Raw genomic sequence first — 15,223 nt, forward strand, 5'->3', positions numbered from 1 at the left:
CCTGGACCCCAGACCCCTCCTGCAGGTGCTGTGTCTGGCGGGGCCTGGCGAGCTGCGCCGGCTGCAGGTGGTGCACAACGTGCGGCTGCACGCGGGCCACGTGCAGCAGCTGCTGGCCCAGCTGCACTTCCCCCAGCTGGTCTCACTCACCCTGCCTGCCAAGGCCTTTGACACGCCCCCTGCCTGCGCCCCAACTACCGAAGGCGAGGACCCCCTCCTCACCTCCATCGCCTGGGAGCTCAGCCAGATGACCCAGCTCAGGGAGCTGAGTGTGGCTTTCTCCACACTGACCGGGAACATCCAGAAACTGCTCGGGTGAGTCTGGGGTGACCAGAGGGAGGTGGCAGGGTGGGTGCAGTCTCGGCTCACAACCTCTTACCTGGGCCGGGCTGACACGGGACCCTCTAAAGCTAAAGATGCACCAAGAGCCCGATAGAGGATGGGACCTTGTTACTTACAAGAGGCCCAAAGCAGGAGGGGGCAGACATGGGAAAGGGGTGGGAGTGTAGCACTGGGAACTCACGGGGACTCTTTTCAGTTAGTAAGCTACAGAGAAAATTACTGATTAGCAAACCAATAACACAGAAGTAACTATATTAGTGTGTTAATTACGTTATGGTGACAAATTACCCCAACACTGGGCTGAACAAGCTTGCCTCTGGGTTGCCCGACTGTTGGTGGACTGTGGTCTCCTTGAAGGCCTGGTGGGCGGAAAAGTGGGCAAGCTGCCTCCAGGTTCACTCACCTGGCCCCGGGCAGGTGGCCTAGGCTCCCCCTCACACAGGCTCTCCACAAGCCTCTGGCTCCCCGTCCCCCGCAGAGCCAAAGCGCCCCGGGGGGAGGGCTGTCCTCCTCTCCTGTGTCCTCACTTTAGCATATTGTGCGGGTTAGGAGCCAGTCACCACACAAGAGTGGGAGCACCAGGGGGGCTGTGGGGCCACCTGCCAAGAATATACTTATAAAAATTTATAGAAAATAGAGCTTCTCATTTCTTGAGCCAGGGAGTGTGAGGAGCCCTTTCCTAGTTTAGGAAGCCCTTTGCTTACAGGTGTTTCTCTTTTATGCAAGTTAACCCAGAACTGCCAGCCCAGGTGGCTGGAGGCCACACTCCCTCTCCTCTCCTACAGGTACCCCGGCTCCCCCAGGTCACCCATCTCCATTCCTCCACCCCAGTCTGCCAGGTAGAGGACTGAGGGCTCCCTTCCTCCTGGCTTCCACAGGACATCAATCTCCTACACAGAAAAGGTGGCCGCCAAGCCCACGTACTAGTAAAACTCTGACGGGTGACTAGCTCCCTGGGACCTTCAGGACAGTCCTACATTTGGCTGGCTTGGTCCTCAGCCCAGATGTGCCTTTGTCCTGGGGGAATGTCCCACAGCCAGAGGGACCCGTCGCAGGCCTGGCAGGGCTGTCATGTCACCTCAGCCCCTGATTTGCCTTCTCATCGCCCGGCACACCCTAACCCTCCACTGGGTGGAGCCCGTGCTCCATAGCGTACCTCAGTCGGGCTGGTTGCTGAGCACCTGAGGTCCCTGGAAGGTCCAGGTGTGGAGGGTCAGGGAACACACCCTCCTGAGGTCACTTTGAGACTGAGGAACAGGCTTCTGCACAGTAGTGGAGAGGGGACCCCAGGTGGGGACGTGGTAGGGTCAGGGGTCAGCAGGGAGAGGGCAGTGTGAGGAAGGTGGCAGGGGAAAGGAGGAAAAGAGGGAAGGGCTCCAGCTTTTCCTGAGTGAGCAAAGTCCCGGAAGTTCTGTGCAGGAAGGTGGATGATCTGTGTGTGTTATCTGTGTGACAAGGGTCACTCTGGCTTCTTTGGCACACACAAGGCACCTGGGTGGAGGGTTAAGGAGACCCACGTAGGAGGCGTCAGGCACCCACGACCACCTCCGTTTGGTGAGTCCTAGGAGGATTTAGCGCAGAGTAGTCCTCACAGCTGTGATTTATTAAGAGAAAGGACACAGCACAATTGCAAAGGGAAAGGCACTTGGGACAGGGCTGGGAGGCCTGGCAGGAGCGCCCAGGTCCTCGCCCAGTGGAGTCCCTGGACTCGCGTTATCCCTCAGCATTGTGTAGGGCCCTCTACCAGGGAGCTGGTTAGACGGCCATGCCCAGGGTGTGTTGTGGGAGCTGGTAGGCGGGCTCTTCAGCTGGGCGCACACCCAGACTCCAGGTCCCAGAAGGAAGGAGGGGCTTGGTATGAACCAGCTTGTTTGTACAAACAATCCAGGGCCAGGGACCACCCAGCCCCACGTCCCATCCCCAGACGCAGGCCTCCCAAGGTCAACAGGCCCGTACTGTTGGCCCTTTGGTACACAACGGGCCCTGCCAGTCCAGCTAGGAGAGGACTAGGCTAGGACCATCTGTGAGCAGGGCAGGTGGTGAGCAAAGCTCAGGCCTGGACTTGATGTGAGGGAGGATTGACAGGATTTCCTCGTGGGTGGGTGTGGCATGAGAGAAACAGAAAGAGAAACATTCACCCATGGAGCCCAGCAAGGATGCCAAGAGGGTGCTGTAAGGTAGACAGCAAGTGCTCAGCTGTGCAGGTCCATGGGCAGACGCCAGGCACCGAGCGCACACATAGTACAGGTGCAGGAGGTGGGAGGGGAGGCAGCTCCAGCAGGGGGATGGGCAGGACAGAGAACTGGACCCTGGGCATCCTCCTGTGCCCAGCGCTCACCTGGTGACACCAGGCACAGTCCTGAGTCCCGGGTACGGCTGGACCGAGAACAGGCGTCTCTCACAGGACCCTGGTGCATGCTCTTCCTGACTGAGGACCGCAGCCCCGAGCAGGGTCACACCCTGGCTCTGTGTCTGTTGCTGTGGGGCCACCTACATCAGAAAGGAGAGCTTTTAGGTCCCAGGCAAGGCCACGCCTGGACTAGATGGCTCCAAGGCCCTAAAACTGTGTGGCGTTCGCTCTTGAATGAAACCGGGGCATCTCATTTCCTGCCAGTTCACACGCATCTCACTGCCCCAGCCAGCTTCTGAGCAAACCTCTACAGAGACCTCTGTGGTCACTTCCCCACCAAGAGAGGTGACACAACAGAATCGTCCTTGTAGGAGCTGTGGACAAGGTCAGGCCTGTCTTTGGTGAAGTGAACTCTTCACTACACGCAGCCACACCACTGTCTCAAGGATGCAGTCTGGCCCTGGCCGGCTTGGCTCAGTGGATAGAGCATCGGCCTGCGGACTGGTTCAATTCTGGTCAAGGGCACATGCCCAGGTTGTGCACTCTATCCCCAGTGGGGGGCGTGCAGGAGGCAGCCGATCAATGATTCTCTCTCATCATTGATGTTTATGTCTCTCTCTCCCTCTCCCTTCCTTTCTGAAATCAATAAAAAAAAAATTTGTTTTTTAAAAAATGGATTGCAGTCTGCCTTTCCGGCCCCAAAACAGCCACAGACAGTAGATGAATGAGTGAGGCTGCGTCCCAATAACAGTTTGTTCATGCGCTGAAATTTCCTATAATTTTCTCATGTCACAAACTATTCTTTTGATTTGTTCAACTCTCAGAGCCATTTTAGCTCCCAGGCTGAGCAAAAGCAGGCAGCTGGTGGGTTTGGCCCTGCAGTCATGGCTGCTGACCCCTGAGACAGTCACCTAGCCGCCCCCAGAGCTCCTCCCTGGGGAGCCTCTCACCTCTGCTGTTTTCCACCCACCTGCAGCGCCCTAAGGACCCCGCTGAGAACGCTGGACCTGGCCAACTGCTCCCTGAACCACGCGGACATGGCCTTCTTGGCAGGCTGCACCCATGCCGCCCACCTGGAGGTGCTGGACCTCAGCGGGCACAGCCTGATCCACCTTTTCCCTTCGAGCTTCTTCAGGCTGCTGGGCCGGGCCGCGCAGACACTGCGGGTGCTCACCCTGGAGGAGTGCGGCATCGAAGACCGCCACCTGAGCACCCTGATCCTGGCCCTGAGCCCCTGCCAGCAGCTCCAGGAGCTCCGCTTCCTGGGGAACCCGCTGTCGGGCTCCGCCCTGAGGCGCCTCTTCCTGGCTCTCTGTGAGCTCCCCAAGCTGCGGTGGGTGGAGTTCCCGGTGCCCAAGGACTGCTACCCTGAGGGGGCCGCCTACCCCCAGGACGAGCTGGCCATGTCCAAATTCGACCAGCAGAAATACGAGCTGATTGCCGAGGACCTGCGTGGGGTGCTGCTGCGGGCCGGCCGGGACGACATCCAGGTCTCCACGCCAGTCTTCGGAAGTTTCGACCCAGATATTCAAGAAACAAGCAATGAACTTGGTGTTTTCTTGCTGCAAGCTTTCAAAACGGCCCTAGAAAACTTTTCCAGGGCTCTGAAACAAATGGAGTAGGTGGGCCCTGCAGCAGGCACAGCGGGTCTCACCTTTCAGCCGATGGATCCGTGACCCCGGGGCCGGCAGCTTGGGCCCAGTGTTTGCGCCCTCACGACCATCATCCAAAGCACTTCTTAGTCCTGGCATCTGTTAGGCGCTATAGGAGATGAAGCCCTGCCTTCCCGTAGATGTGACACGAGGTCACTTTAGGCTCAGAGCACAGCGGGCATGCAGGAGGGGAAATGCCCTGGGGTCAGTAGAAGCACCCGTCACAGCGATGGGCACAGAGAAGCACCAGGGGACTGAGAGGGGCTATCCTGGTCATGGTGCGCCCCGCGCTGCGTGCGAGGTGCAGGCTGGTAGTGGTAGCGGTAGTGAGGAGGAGGTGGGAGAGAGGACATCAGCTGGCATGAGAGGGAAGAAATGGGAGTATACGTCACAACCAACTGGGAAAAGAGTGAAAGTGGAGAGCATGGGAGCCCCATGCTGTCCCACCCCCTCGCTTGTCCACAGTGCTGACGCTTACAAGGTGATGTCTGTTTGAATATTTACAGCAGCCAATTGCATGGACCGTGGGCTTTGGCTATCAATGGCTTTTGTCTACTTTTGAGGGGGTGAGCAGTGCCCAGGCTGCTGGCTGAGCCTGCGAGCACAAGGTGAAGGAACCCAAGGGCCTGCCAGGAGGGTGTCTGCCACCGCAGGGAAACCACAGTGCCTGCAGGACCCCACCCACTGCCCTCAGACTCTCCGGCCCTGAGGAGGATGCTCTGCTCTGATCTAAGGGAGCTGTCCTGGCGCTGGAGAGGAGGACGCAGGTGGACTTCGTTTCCACAAGCTCTGATTAGTGCAAAGGTGATTATTAGGATGATTAAATACAAATAAAACAGAAGTGTGTCTTATTCAGATATGATTTTAATTTCAATGTGATTTAATTTTAATTTCAATGTGATTTTTAAGTTCAGAATTTTTAAAGGATCCTATGAAATAAAACATTTTCCTCAAGATAGAAGCTAGTACCTGGTCTGGCCAAATCCTCCTCATACCACAACCATCCCAGTGTTCCATGAGGGTTTGCATCACTGTGTGAACAGGTGCTGCTCCCTCCCCTAGTGTGCCCCTCCCCAGGTATGTCCCCACCCCCCAGGTGTGTCCCCAGGTGTGTTCCTGCCCCTTTCTCCGGTTGTCTCCCATGCCTTTCTCCCACAATGGAGTGGGGCCTCTGGGATCGGGTCTCCAGAGTGAGAGCCATCTCAGGGGTCTGCCTGCTGAGGGAGGCAGGAACATTCCTTCCACTGAGTGGGCAGAAGCGGGAGGGAAGGGGTGACCTCCCATCAGATCTGCTCTCTGCTTACCTGCTGCATGTCTCAGTTCCGTCATGCTGGTAGTCTCTGGAATCCTATCTCAGGCACATGGAGTTTGCTATTGTAAGAAGCTCTCAGCAAATTTTTTAATGATTTGATTATGCGAAGAGCAGAGTAGGTTCCACTGTTTGGGTCTGTGAAATTCTCTTGATGACAGACTTGGCCTCCAAGTGCCAGCCAGATGGGACCCTAGCACATGTGTGGCTGAGCCCGGCAGCTGTGGTACAGAAGGGCCCAGAGGTGCTGCGGTGACCTGGGATTTGGGGCAGGGCAGGCACACAGGTGTCTGCTAGTGGCAAATGTACCCTGGGGCCCTAGGGAACAACCCATTCTTATGAAGCCCAAGAGGCTGAGAGGCTCAGGAAAGCCACCACGAAGCCAAAGGAGCAGCTCGAGCGGGACCGTGCCTCTGCCCAGTCCCAGTGCAGCAATAACATGTTCCTGTGGACCTGCTCAGCCCCAACCCTGAACGTGCCACTTCCAGCCACGAAGGATTTTCATTGCACCTCTCAGCCTGCAACTTGTGGCTCTGACAACGCCTGATGTGGGAGCAGCTGTGGTGGGTTTCTGCCAGGGTCCAGGAGCAGAAGATGTGGCCCCCACACAAAAACAAAATGGGCATAAGAAAATGCACCCAGAAATATCTAATCACTGTGCTGTACCAGGGGCCAGACAGGTGAATCGAATGGAGACTTGATGGGACCACCATGTTGGACATCATGGGGACCACTGTGATGGAGGTGGCGAGACTATCATCCTGTATACTGTGGGGACCACTGTGATGGACGTAGTGAGACTATCATCCTGCACTGTGGGGACCACTGTGATGGAGGTGGTGAGACTATCATCCTGTACACTGTGGGGACCACTGTGATGGAGGTGGCGAGACTATCATCCTGTATACTGTGGGGACCACTGTGATGGACGTAGTGAGACTATCATCCTGCACTGTGGGGACCACTGTGATGGATGTCGTGAGACTATTATCCTGCACTGTGGGGACCACTGTGATGGATACCAGGGGGGACCACTCTGATGGACACTAAAGGACCACTGTGATGGACACCGGGGGTCAACCTTCCTGGACTTGTGGGTACCGCCATCTGGGTCACGGGACACTGCCCATGCTGCCCCTTCGTCCTCTGTAGTGGATTAAGCATTGTTCTTCCTTGTGGAGTTCAGCACTACCTCCTGTTCCCCATCCTGGCAAAGAGAGGGTGCAGATTCAGGGGCTTCCACTTGGTCCATCCTAACGACCTTGTTCCAGACCGTCCTTTCTGTTTACATGTTCAGACGGCTCTTGGGCTGTTCTTTTTCTCCATTTTAAACCATTTCAGTTCAATAGTGTTTCACCATAATCTCACTTTATCCAGACACCTTTTGGTACATCTGTGAAGCCATCAAATGCCACCACATTGTGTGAACATTTCAAACCTAATATCAATTTTAGGAAGATAGATGGCTTCAAATTTACACTCAATTAAGTTTGCTGATGGAAGGCGGTGGTGCCATGCAAATACAACGTGGCCGAATTTAATTTTCTGTAGAAAACTCGTCTTCCTAATCTTACGATCTGAATTGATTTGAATTATCTGAACATATCTAGCTGTTGAAGGGGGTGAGGCTGAGAGCATGTTGGAAATTAGAAAACACCATGAGGATTAACAATTCTCCTTGAAACCCATTCATCTACTAAATACCTGGGTGTATTTTCCTTAAAGTCAAAACCGAGAGAAGAGCATTAAGTAGTTTACCCAAGGACATGTGACAAATCAATGGAGTAACAGGAACTAGGATATGCACCAGATTTCACTGACGGCATCACTTGCTCAGATCAGTGGTGGCAACATAGCAGAAAGACCTTCTGAGCCTTTAAAGAAGTGTCAGACCACAGTGACCAGATCCCAGGAGCTGCGGGCAGAGCCAGGGGCAGAGGACCAGCACCCATTTCTTTAAATGTATTTTTTATTGTTGATATTATTACAGATATCTCCCAAGCCCTCCCCCGAATCCCCCAGCACCCATTTTAGGGAACTTACTGAGGCAGCTTCCTCATCTCTAAAATGGTTCTGAAGATTTAAACATGTCAGCATATAATACGTAAGGTTCAGTGTGCAGTATGTACCCAACGAAGAGTAGCTCTAATGATTATACCCTACAACTTAACAGAAGTTCCCTATAAGCTTAATGTTTTTAATGTACGTCTTATTGCCACATAGACAGACAAGCAGGCAGGCAGGGTGGAGACAGGATTTGAAACCAGATGGACCTCAACCCAGGCACTGCAAGGCCACTTTCATAATTGCACAGAAGTTACCAGCCGCTCTGGAGCCAAGCTGCCTGCATTCATACTGGCTCCAACATACCGCCAGGGTGACCTTGGGCAGGCTAACCTTTCCTGACCTCCATGCCACTTCCCTCCCCTGTAGAATGAGGACGTGCAGAAGAGTTCACACAGCAGGCCTGAAGCTGGGGTCCTCTGAAAGGTCTGCTTACAAGGTTGGCTCTTGGCTGGCATCCAGGGTCCTGTGTTTTGGAAGAGTTCCCACCGTTAACTAGTAAGAGTGCTCACTGTCCCTAAACTTTGTACAGTTTGGACTGAACACTTCCTTGTAGGAGTGTGGAATTTGTTGGGTACGTGCCATGCCAGGCAGAGGATGCCTATGTGATCAACCCTCAACAGAATCCCTGGGTGCTGTCTCTAAGGAGCATCCCTGGTTCCCTGGTTGGCAACAACTCACATGGAGGTTACACCTGATCTCACTTCGCCTGCGTGCCCTTTCTTTGTGTCCTTTCCATGTACTCAGTCTTAGCTATAAGCATAGCTCTGCTGAGTCATCAAACCTACGGGTGGTCTCGGGGGGGCAGTAACATTACTACACAGGATTGGGGATAGGATTACTTGAGTGACGTGTAAAGCATAGTAAAGGATGACTCTTATCAAACTAAAGGATGCTTTGTGAAAAACAGGGCCATGAGTGCCTGCCTACCTATTAGTTTGTGGCAAAAATAGAGATGATTTATGTAAAAACATTTTGTAAAGAGTAAAAAAATTACACATGAAGTGATATTTTTTAAATTGTAGGTATCTTTTATTGTATGTCACCACTAGTCAACAATATCTATTGAATACAGACACACGTCAAATTCCAAACATTCACTAGGGTATCAACTGGATACAAGAAACCCCCTTTCCCTTTAGTGAGAGATCTTTAAAACAATACAAAACCTTGACAATATTAGTATTTTCCTATTATCATCTGTTAGGCAGTTCTAATCCACTACCTGACAACTTCTAAATGTAATTTTAGAAGAGAAGTAATTCGAGGGAAAAACAGTATTTACTTAGGGAGTGATAAAGGCAGACAGGAAATTTCTTATAGTGGGGATCACTATTGTATTTCGCTTTCCTAAAAACAGTTTTACCCTAAAGCTAAGATATGAGGTTATACTCTCCGCTGAATAAAATGCTGATAGCTGAAAGACTGCTTCTGAGAAACTGCCTCCTGAATAACTGTGGGGATGGGGAGGACACCCCGTGTCTGCTGAGGGCTGTTGTACCGCTCAGAGGTGCAGGCTGCAAGGCCCCTCAGTGCATGTGGCCACACACAGGTAGCACGGGAGGAAGGGAAAAAAGAAACCATCGGATAACCCAGAATGTCACAATGACAGTCTGATCTGAGTCATTAAAAGAAGTTTCATTTCTTTCTTGTTTTACTCTTCTAGTATGGCTTTCTCTAATTTCTTAAACTTTCTCAGTTCGACAATTAGTTCCCAGTATTTGAGATAGAGCCACATGAGTCTCCCATTTTGGCGTTTGTTGGTGTTCCAGACATCACCACAGTAGGTATCATGCTTAAATATGTCGGTCAAGCCAGCTGCCATTTCTAGGTCAGCAGCAACTGGGTCAGTGGATGCTCGGACCAGTAAGTTCTTCTCTATTTCCAGCCGCTTGCTGCGAGGGAGAAGCAGGCTGCAGTAGATACTCTGTCTTTCTGAAAGAGCGCCTTCAAACTCTTTCAGCAGCAGCTGGGCCCTCCTCTGCCAGTCTCCCTCCTTTTCCAGGCAGCTCAGATACGCGCTTCTCAAGGGCTGCAACTGCCGCTTTTCTTTCATGACCTGAGCCCGTTCCTGTTCCAAAAGCTTCTTTTCTTCCACCAATTTGCGTCCCTGAACGATAAGGGCTTCTCGATAACTAGCCGTTCTGTTTTGCTCCTTTTCAAGTTCCAAAGACAACTGAGCAACGGCACGTCGGTTCTCTGAGATCATGGCATGGTACTTGGCTTCAAGATCCCGCTGGAAAGCAGCCGTCCTCTGACGGTATGCTTCTCGCTCTTTTTCTATTTCTTTCTGGGACTCCCTAGACCAAATCCAACCTGACATGAGTAAATTGAGGGAGACAAACACACGTAATGAGTATGACAGGATGAAAGTAGGGAGTCCCCCTTTCAGTCTCCTAATTTTCCATGGCCAAGAAAAACCCACTGCTTTCTTTTGCTCTCTCCTCTAGCCACAGTGCCCCCACGTACTATTGGCAAGATTTAAAAATTAATATAGGTTATTTGTTGAAAAAAATAAATATGGGTATACTTCAAATATTGTTGGCCAGGTTAAAGTAAATTTCAAAATGTGTCAGCTTTGCCTGGTCATCACTAGTAAATAGCTGAAGCCCAGATGTTTGATTGTTATGACAGGGGTACATAACAGTAAGGTGGAGTGAGAAGTTCAATGTCAAGACATGGTGTCAATGGGCTAGAGTCCGGGTGGTGAGCCTGACTTCGATGCCAACCTGAAAATAAGGAGGGAGAGCCACCCTTCTTCTACCAGAGCACTGCCCAAGAAGTCAGGCAAAAAGGTATGAATGAAAACCACTCTCATAATATCCAAGATGCTCAGGTTTCAATAGAAAATCACTCTTCATACCAAGAATCAGGAAGATCTCAAATTGACTTAGAAAAAGATAATCAGTAGCCCCAGCCCATTTAACTCAGTGGATAGAGTGTTGGCCATAGACTGAAGGTTCCTTGGTTTGATTCCAGTCAAGGGCATTGTACCTCAGTTGCAGGCTAGATCCCCCAGGGCAAGGGCAGGAGGTAGGTAACCAATTGATTTGAGTTAATCCATTTTTTAAGTTTTTTTTTTTGTAAAATGTAAAACTAAAACTTTAGGACATATATAGGAGAGAATCTTTAGGACCTAGGGCTAAGCAAGAGTTCTCAGCATGAAAAGCATGGACCCATAAAAGAAAAGTTTATAAACTGGACTTCATCAAAATTAAAACTTTTTCTCTGTGAAATACTCCATTAAGAGGCTGAGAAGACAAGCTACATACTGGAAGAAGATGTCTGCAAACCAGAGATCCAACAAAGTACTAGAATCTAGAATATAATAAAAACTCAAAAGTCAGTATTAAAAAAGTATCCAATTAGGAAATAGCTGAAAGATAGGAACAGACCTTTCATGGAAGAGGATACACTGATGGCAAGTAAGCGATGAAAAGATGCTCCAGACAGAACTTAGAAGACAGAACCGAGAGACAGAAGAACTTCGCTGGAGAGAACATGGCAAAAGATCCTGGACAGGACCTGGCTACAGAACTTGGTTGGAGAACCTAGACAGAACCTGGCTGAAGAACCCGGCTACAGAACCTGGCGACCGAACCTGGCTGGAGAACCTAAACCGAACCTGGCTGGAGAACCGTCTTCCACATACTTTCCCTCCCTGAGGCCCAGGCCACGGGAAAACCCAAAGATAACAAAAACAGAAAGGAATGATCTCGACCACACAGGATAACGGCAAATACTGGGAGATGTTTCAAGGAAAAACAAAAGTAAAATTATAGCGTTGGGAGGAGCTCGGAGATAAATTTCCTCATTCTCTTCCATCAGCACTTCCACATTAGTAATTTTACACTTATCTGTGTTACTATTTGCTAATTCGCTCAACAAATATTTACTGCACGCCACTTATATGCCAGATACTATTCTAGATGCTTGGGCCACCTCAGTGACAAAGCAAAGAAGCTGCCCTCTGGGCACTGACATTCCATGGGAGGAGAGGGAGAGACCAACAGCAGTAAATGATTGTCATAATAAATAAGAATATGGCAACCATGTAAAAAAAAAAAAAAGAAAAAAGAAAAGAAAAGATGTTCCACATCACTAGTTGTTAGTGAAATGCAAATTAAAATCCCAGTGGACTCTCACTACACACCTACAAGAATGGGTGAAGCAAAAACAAGTGACCACAGCAAATGCTGGCGAGGATGCCAAGAAACCAGATCATTCACACTTGGCTGGTGAGAATGTAAAATGGTACAGCCACTCGGGAAAACATTTTGGCACTTTCTTAAAAAACTAAACATGGACTGACTTCCATGAAAGCTGACAAAATTAGGTGGTTTTTATGACTCAGTGATCCGCACTGTGCCTGCTTCTCCATGACTAAATCCAGCCCTAAGGCGTTGACATTTCGAAGTTCACCAGCCTGCCATCCTGCAAAACACTACTTAATGCTTGGAAAGACTACCTGTTGCCTGTGGCTAGGATGATGAACTTGGTGAGTGAATTGAAAGGTTTAAAGTCACAATTACTAATGCTAATGTAATAATTAGATTTGAAACTTGAAGAAGCCCTGAAGGGACTTTCATTTTCCGTTTGTTTTTCAGACTCACCTCTAGCTTTTATAGCTTTTCAGCTATAAAAAACTATACAAAAAAAACCTTTACTTTTGAAGTTCTTGCTCTTGGACTTTTGAAATGATGCTTTCTGTCCCTGAGAAGTGTTGAGGAATATTTTATTTTTTCTTCTTGGTTGTCTTGCTTAGGTAATGTGATCAGAGCATTCTTATAAGGATTCTCCAAAGTGTAATTACATGGTTGAGAAATTATATTGCAATATAAGGGTGTTAACTAGACCCCTAGAATAGTTTAAAAGTAAAGGCAGATAAATGATGTTGATAAACTCTACTCCTGTCAACCTCCACTTCCTCTATGCCAGCTCATGAACCCAAGAAATCCAGGCTTGTAATAAAGCTTCTCCATAAAAAGTATCACTGCTAATAGAGGGAAGCTTTTGCTTTTCTTTTATTTGGATATTCATTTTCTCATATTCTTTTTTTATATATATTTTTGTTGATTTCAGAGAGGAAAGAAGAGGGAGAGAGAGAGATAGAAACATCCATGATGAGAGAGAATCATGAATCGGCTGCCTCCTGCAAGTCCCCCACTGGGGATGGAGCCCACAACCCTGACATGTGCCCTTGACCCGAATCAAACTTGGGACCTTTCAGTTCGCAGGCCGACGCTCTATCCACTGAGCCAAACTTGCTAGGCCATTTTCTCATATTCTTAATGCCAATGCAGAACCATTGGATATGACAAAATATAAAACCAACTTCTAAGTATCAATTTATCATGTAGTGATAATTACAACTGATTGGTGACAGGTAATTTCCCCAAAATGGTGCAAAATTACTTCAAACTAGAGATAACTTCTGGCCAGGAGAGCAGGTTCCACAGATGAAGTTTGCCAGAGACTGACTGCTAAACATTAAGCAGACATCCACAGCTGGTGTGGGGTCTTTTGTTTCTTTGGCCCATTTTATTCTTCCCTACCTCCAGTCTTTATGAGGGCCACTGAAGCAAGGGAACCCGCTACAGAGCAATAAAGCCTTTGAAAGGAAGACAACGGTTATTAATACCCACACCACACAAAATGCTCTTAAATATCTTGTCATATTTAACCCTCACAACACATCAAGTAATTTGGATTTGCTACCTCCCATGGACAGGGAAACTGAGGCTCAGAGAGTAATTTTCCCAAGACACACCATTTGGGATAAAACTTGGGCATACATTTGCATTTTTCAGGTCTCAAAGCCCCAGGTCTTTAGACTCCACACCATCAGCCCAGAAAATCCAGCTCAGGAAAATTGTGACTTACGAAAAGCAGCCAATCCCAACATGGGAACCAACAGGGCGTAATTCCATTTGCTTCCATCACCCCCATCATCCCTGTAATTGGGCCGGATATTCCAATTTGGGGGGTCATTTAAGTTATTCATGAAGATATACCTGAAGTAAACAATAAAACCATTAACCATACAAAAGGAATAAAACACACCTGTCACAATTTTATCATCTACTTGGCTCATAGGCATCCTTTTTTTTTCCAGAAAATTTTATTCGGACTATGTATGTGCTGCACATCACTGAATCTTGTAGGGTCAAAAGACGAAAGCAACAAGACCTCAGATAAAAGCAGCTCACAGTATTGTTGGGGACAGACATGTCTCAATAACTGAAATAACGAGCAGAAGGACGAAAGTGCCGTAGTTAAAAATGTTTAAAATTATGGTGGTACATTAAGATGTATAAATAGGAAGGTGTCAAAACACTGGCTGCTTCAGGAAAGGTGACAGGCATTGAGGGCTGAAGCCCAGCAGCTGGGAGACCTTTCTGCCGGAAGCTGGTTTCTCTGCATCACCAGGCTGGTTAGTATGCATTTGGCACGTCACTGAGTGCCTACACTAGGTTGGGCATTTTCACAAAATACAGTCATGAGGGCTTTCGACCTGTTTCTATGTTGACTGCCGGTGACAAATCACAGACTGATGACAAAAGAAATAGTCAAAGGATAGTTAAAAAAAAAAGTTCAACTCGATTTTGAAAAATCTTAGTGGGTTTTTCCAATAAGCCCTTGTTTAACACCTAAAAACCTAAATTCTAATAGGCAATAAAGAGGTGCCAAAAAATATGGCTCAGGACTTCAAGTTAAGTTTATGGTAACATGGAATAAAAAAGTTATATTGAACTGCATGACTTTAAAGAACATGTGGGAAATGCAGTGTTCATTCCTTCCGGGCCTGTGGTCTGAGGAAACATGTGATTCTAACAAAAGCAACGTAGTCCTACATATAGACACAGACTAGGCACAAATAAATTCTTCGTGGCCTTATTTACTAGTAACAAAAATTTGGAAACAACCTAAATGTCAATAAAATTGGAACGGTCCCTTGTAAACGTACTCAAAATATTCAAAATTATGTTGCACAAAACTGCGCCCCCAAATGATCTTAATAGTAATCGAAAGTTATGTGAAAAGCGGGATGATGACCATACTACTTCTGAGTATGCTATTATTATTCCCCCGCCACCTCCTTCCACAAAAGGTCTCAGACATCTCATAACAGAATGAAAAACAGAAACATCATCTGGATCGGTGGTGACATCAGGCGAGTGCGAAAATGCACCTAAGCCCGGAGCCGAACCGGACCCCTGTCGGGTCTTCAACCCGCTCACCATGGGGGCTTCCACAGGAGAGACTCGGCCCGCCCCCGCACACAGCCCAGCCTCCGGCTTCCCGAGCGCGCGGAACCCATAACCTACCCCCTAGCCGGGAGCGCCGAACGAGGAACTTCAGTACAGCAGGGTCCACGAGTCTTCTCTGCGCAGGCGCGGTGCCCCTGCACAAGACCCCGCCCCGGGTCCCCGCGAGGTGCGCAGGCGCAGTTTCTCTTCCAGCCCGGACCCCGGGGGCAGCGTGGTGCGCAGGCGCAGTGTCCTC

The 15,223-nt window shown here is 49.2% G+C and overlaps 2 protein-coding genes across 2 annotated transcripts in view; one reads left to right on the forward strand and one right to left on the reverse strand.

Annotated features, from left to right (window-relative positions):
• Positions 1-5,176, forward strand: part of LRRC14B (leucine rich repeat containing 14B) — a 6,926-nt gene extending 1,750 nt beyond the window's left edge. The window contains exons 2-3 of the mRNA XM_006762444.2: positions 1-315; positions 3,669-5,176. The exon at positions 1-315 is cut by the window's left edge and continues 20 nt beyond it. Of these exons, the coding sequence (XP_006762507.1) occupies positions 1-315; positions 3,669-4,314 (961 nt within the window). The 3' untranslated portion in view covers positions 4,315-5,176. The remainder of the gene's footprint in view (positions 316-3,668) is intronic.
• A 3,549-nt stretch (positions 5,177-8,725) lies between these two features.
• On the reverse strand, positions 8,726-15,145 carry CCDC127 (coiled-coil domain containing 127). The gene is made up of 3 exons (XM_006762446.2): positions 15,046-15,145; positions 13,601-13,731; positions 8,726-10,033 (listed from the first exon to the last, which is right to left on the reverse strand). The coding sequence occupies exons 2-3, from the start codon at positions 13,719-13,721 to the stop codon at positions 9,372-9,374; spliced, it is 783 nt and encodes a 260-aa protein (XP_006762509.1). The 5' UTR covers positions 13,722-13,731; positions 15,046-15,145; the 3' UTR covers positions 8,726-9,371.
• Between the last annotated feature and the right edge of the window lie 78 nt (positions 15,146-15,223).

This window comes from Myotis davidii, unplaced genomic scaffold (assembly GCF_000327345.1).
Source record: "Myotis davidii unplaced genomic scaffold, ASM32734v1 scaffold135, whole genome shotgun sequence".
In the NCBI taxonomy this organism is placed as follows: Eukaryota; Metazoa; Chordata; class Mammalia; order Chiroptera; family Vespertilionidae; genus Myotis; species Myotis davidii.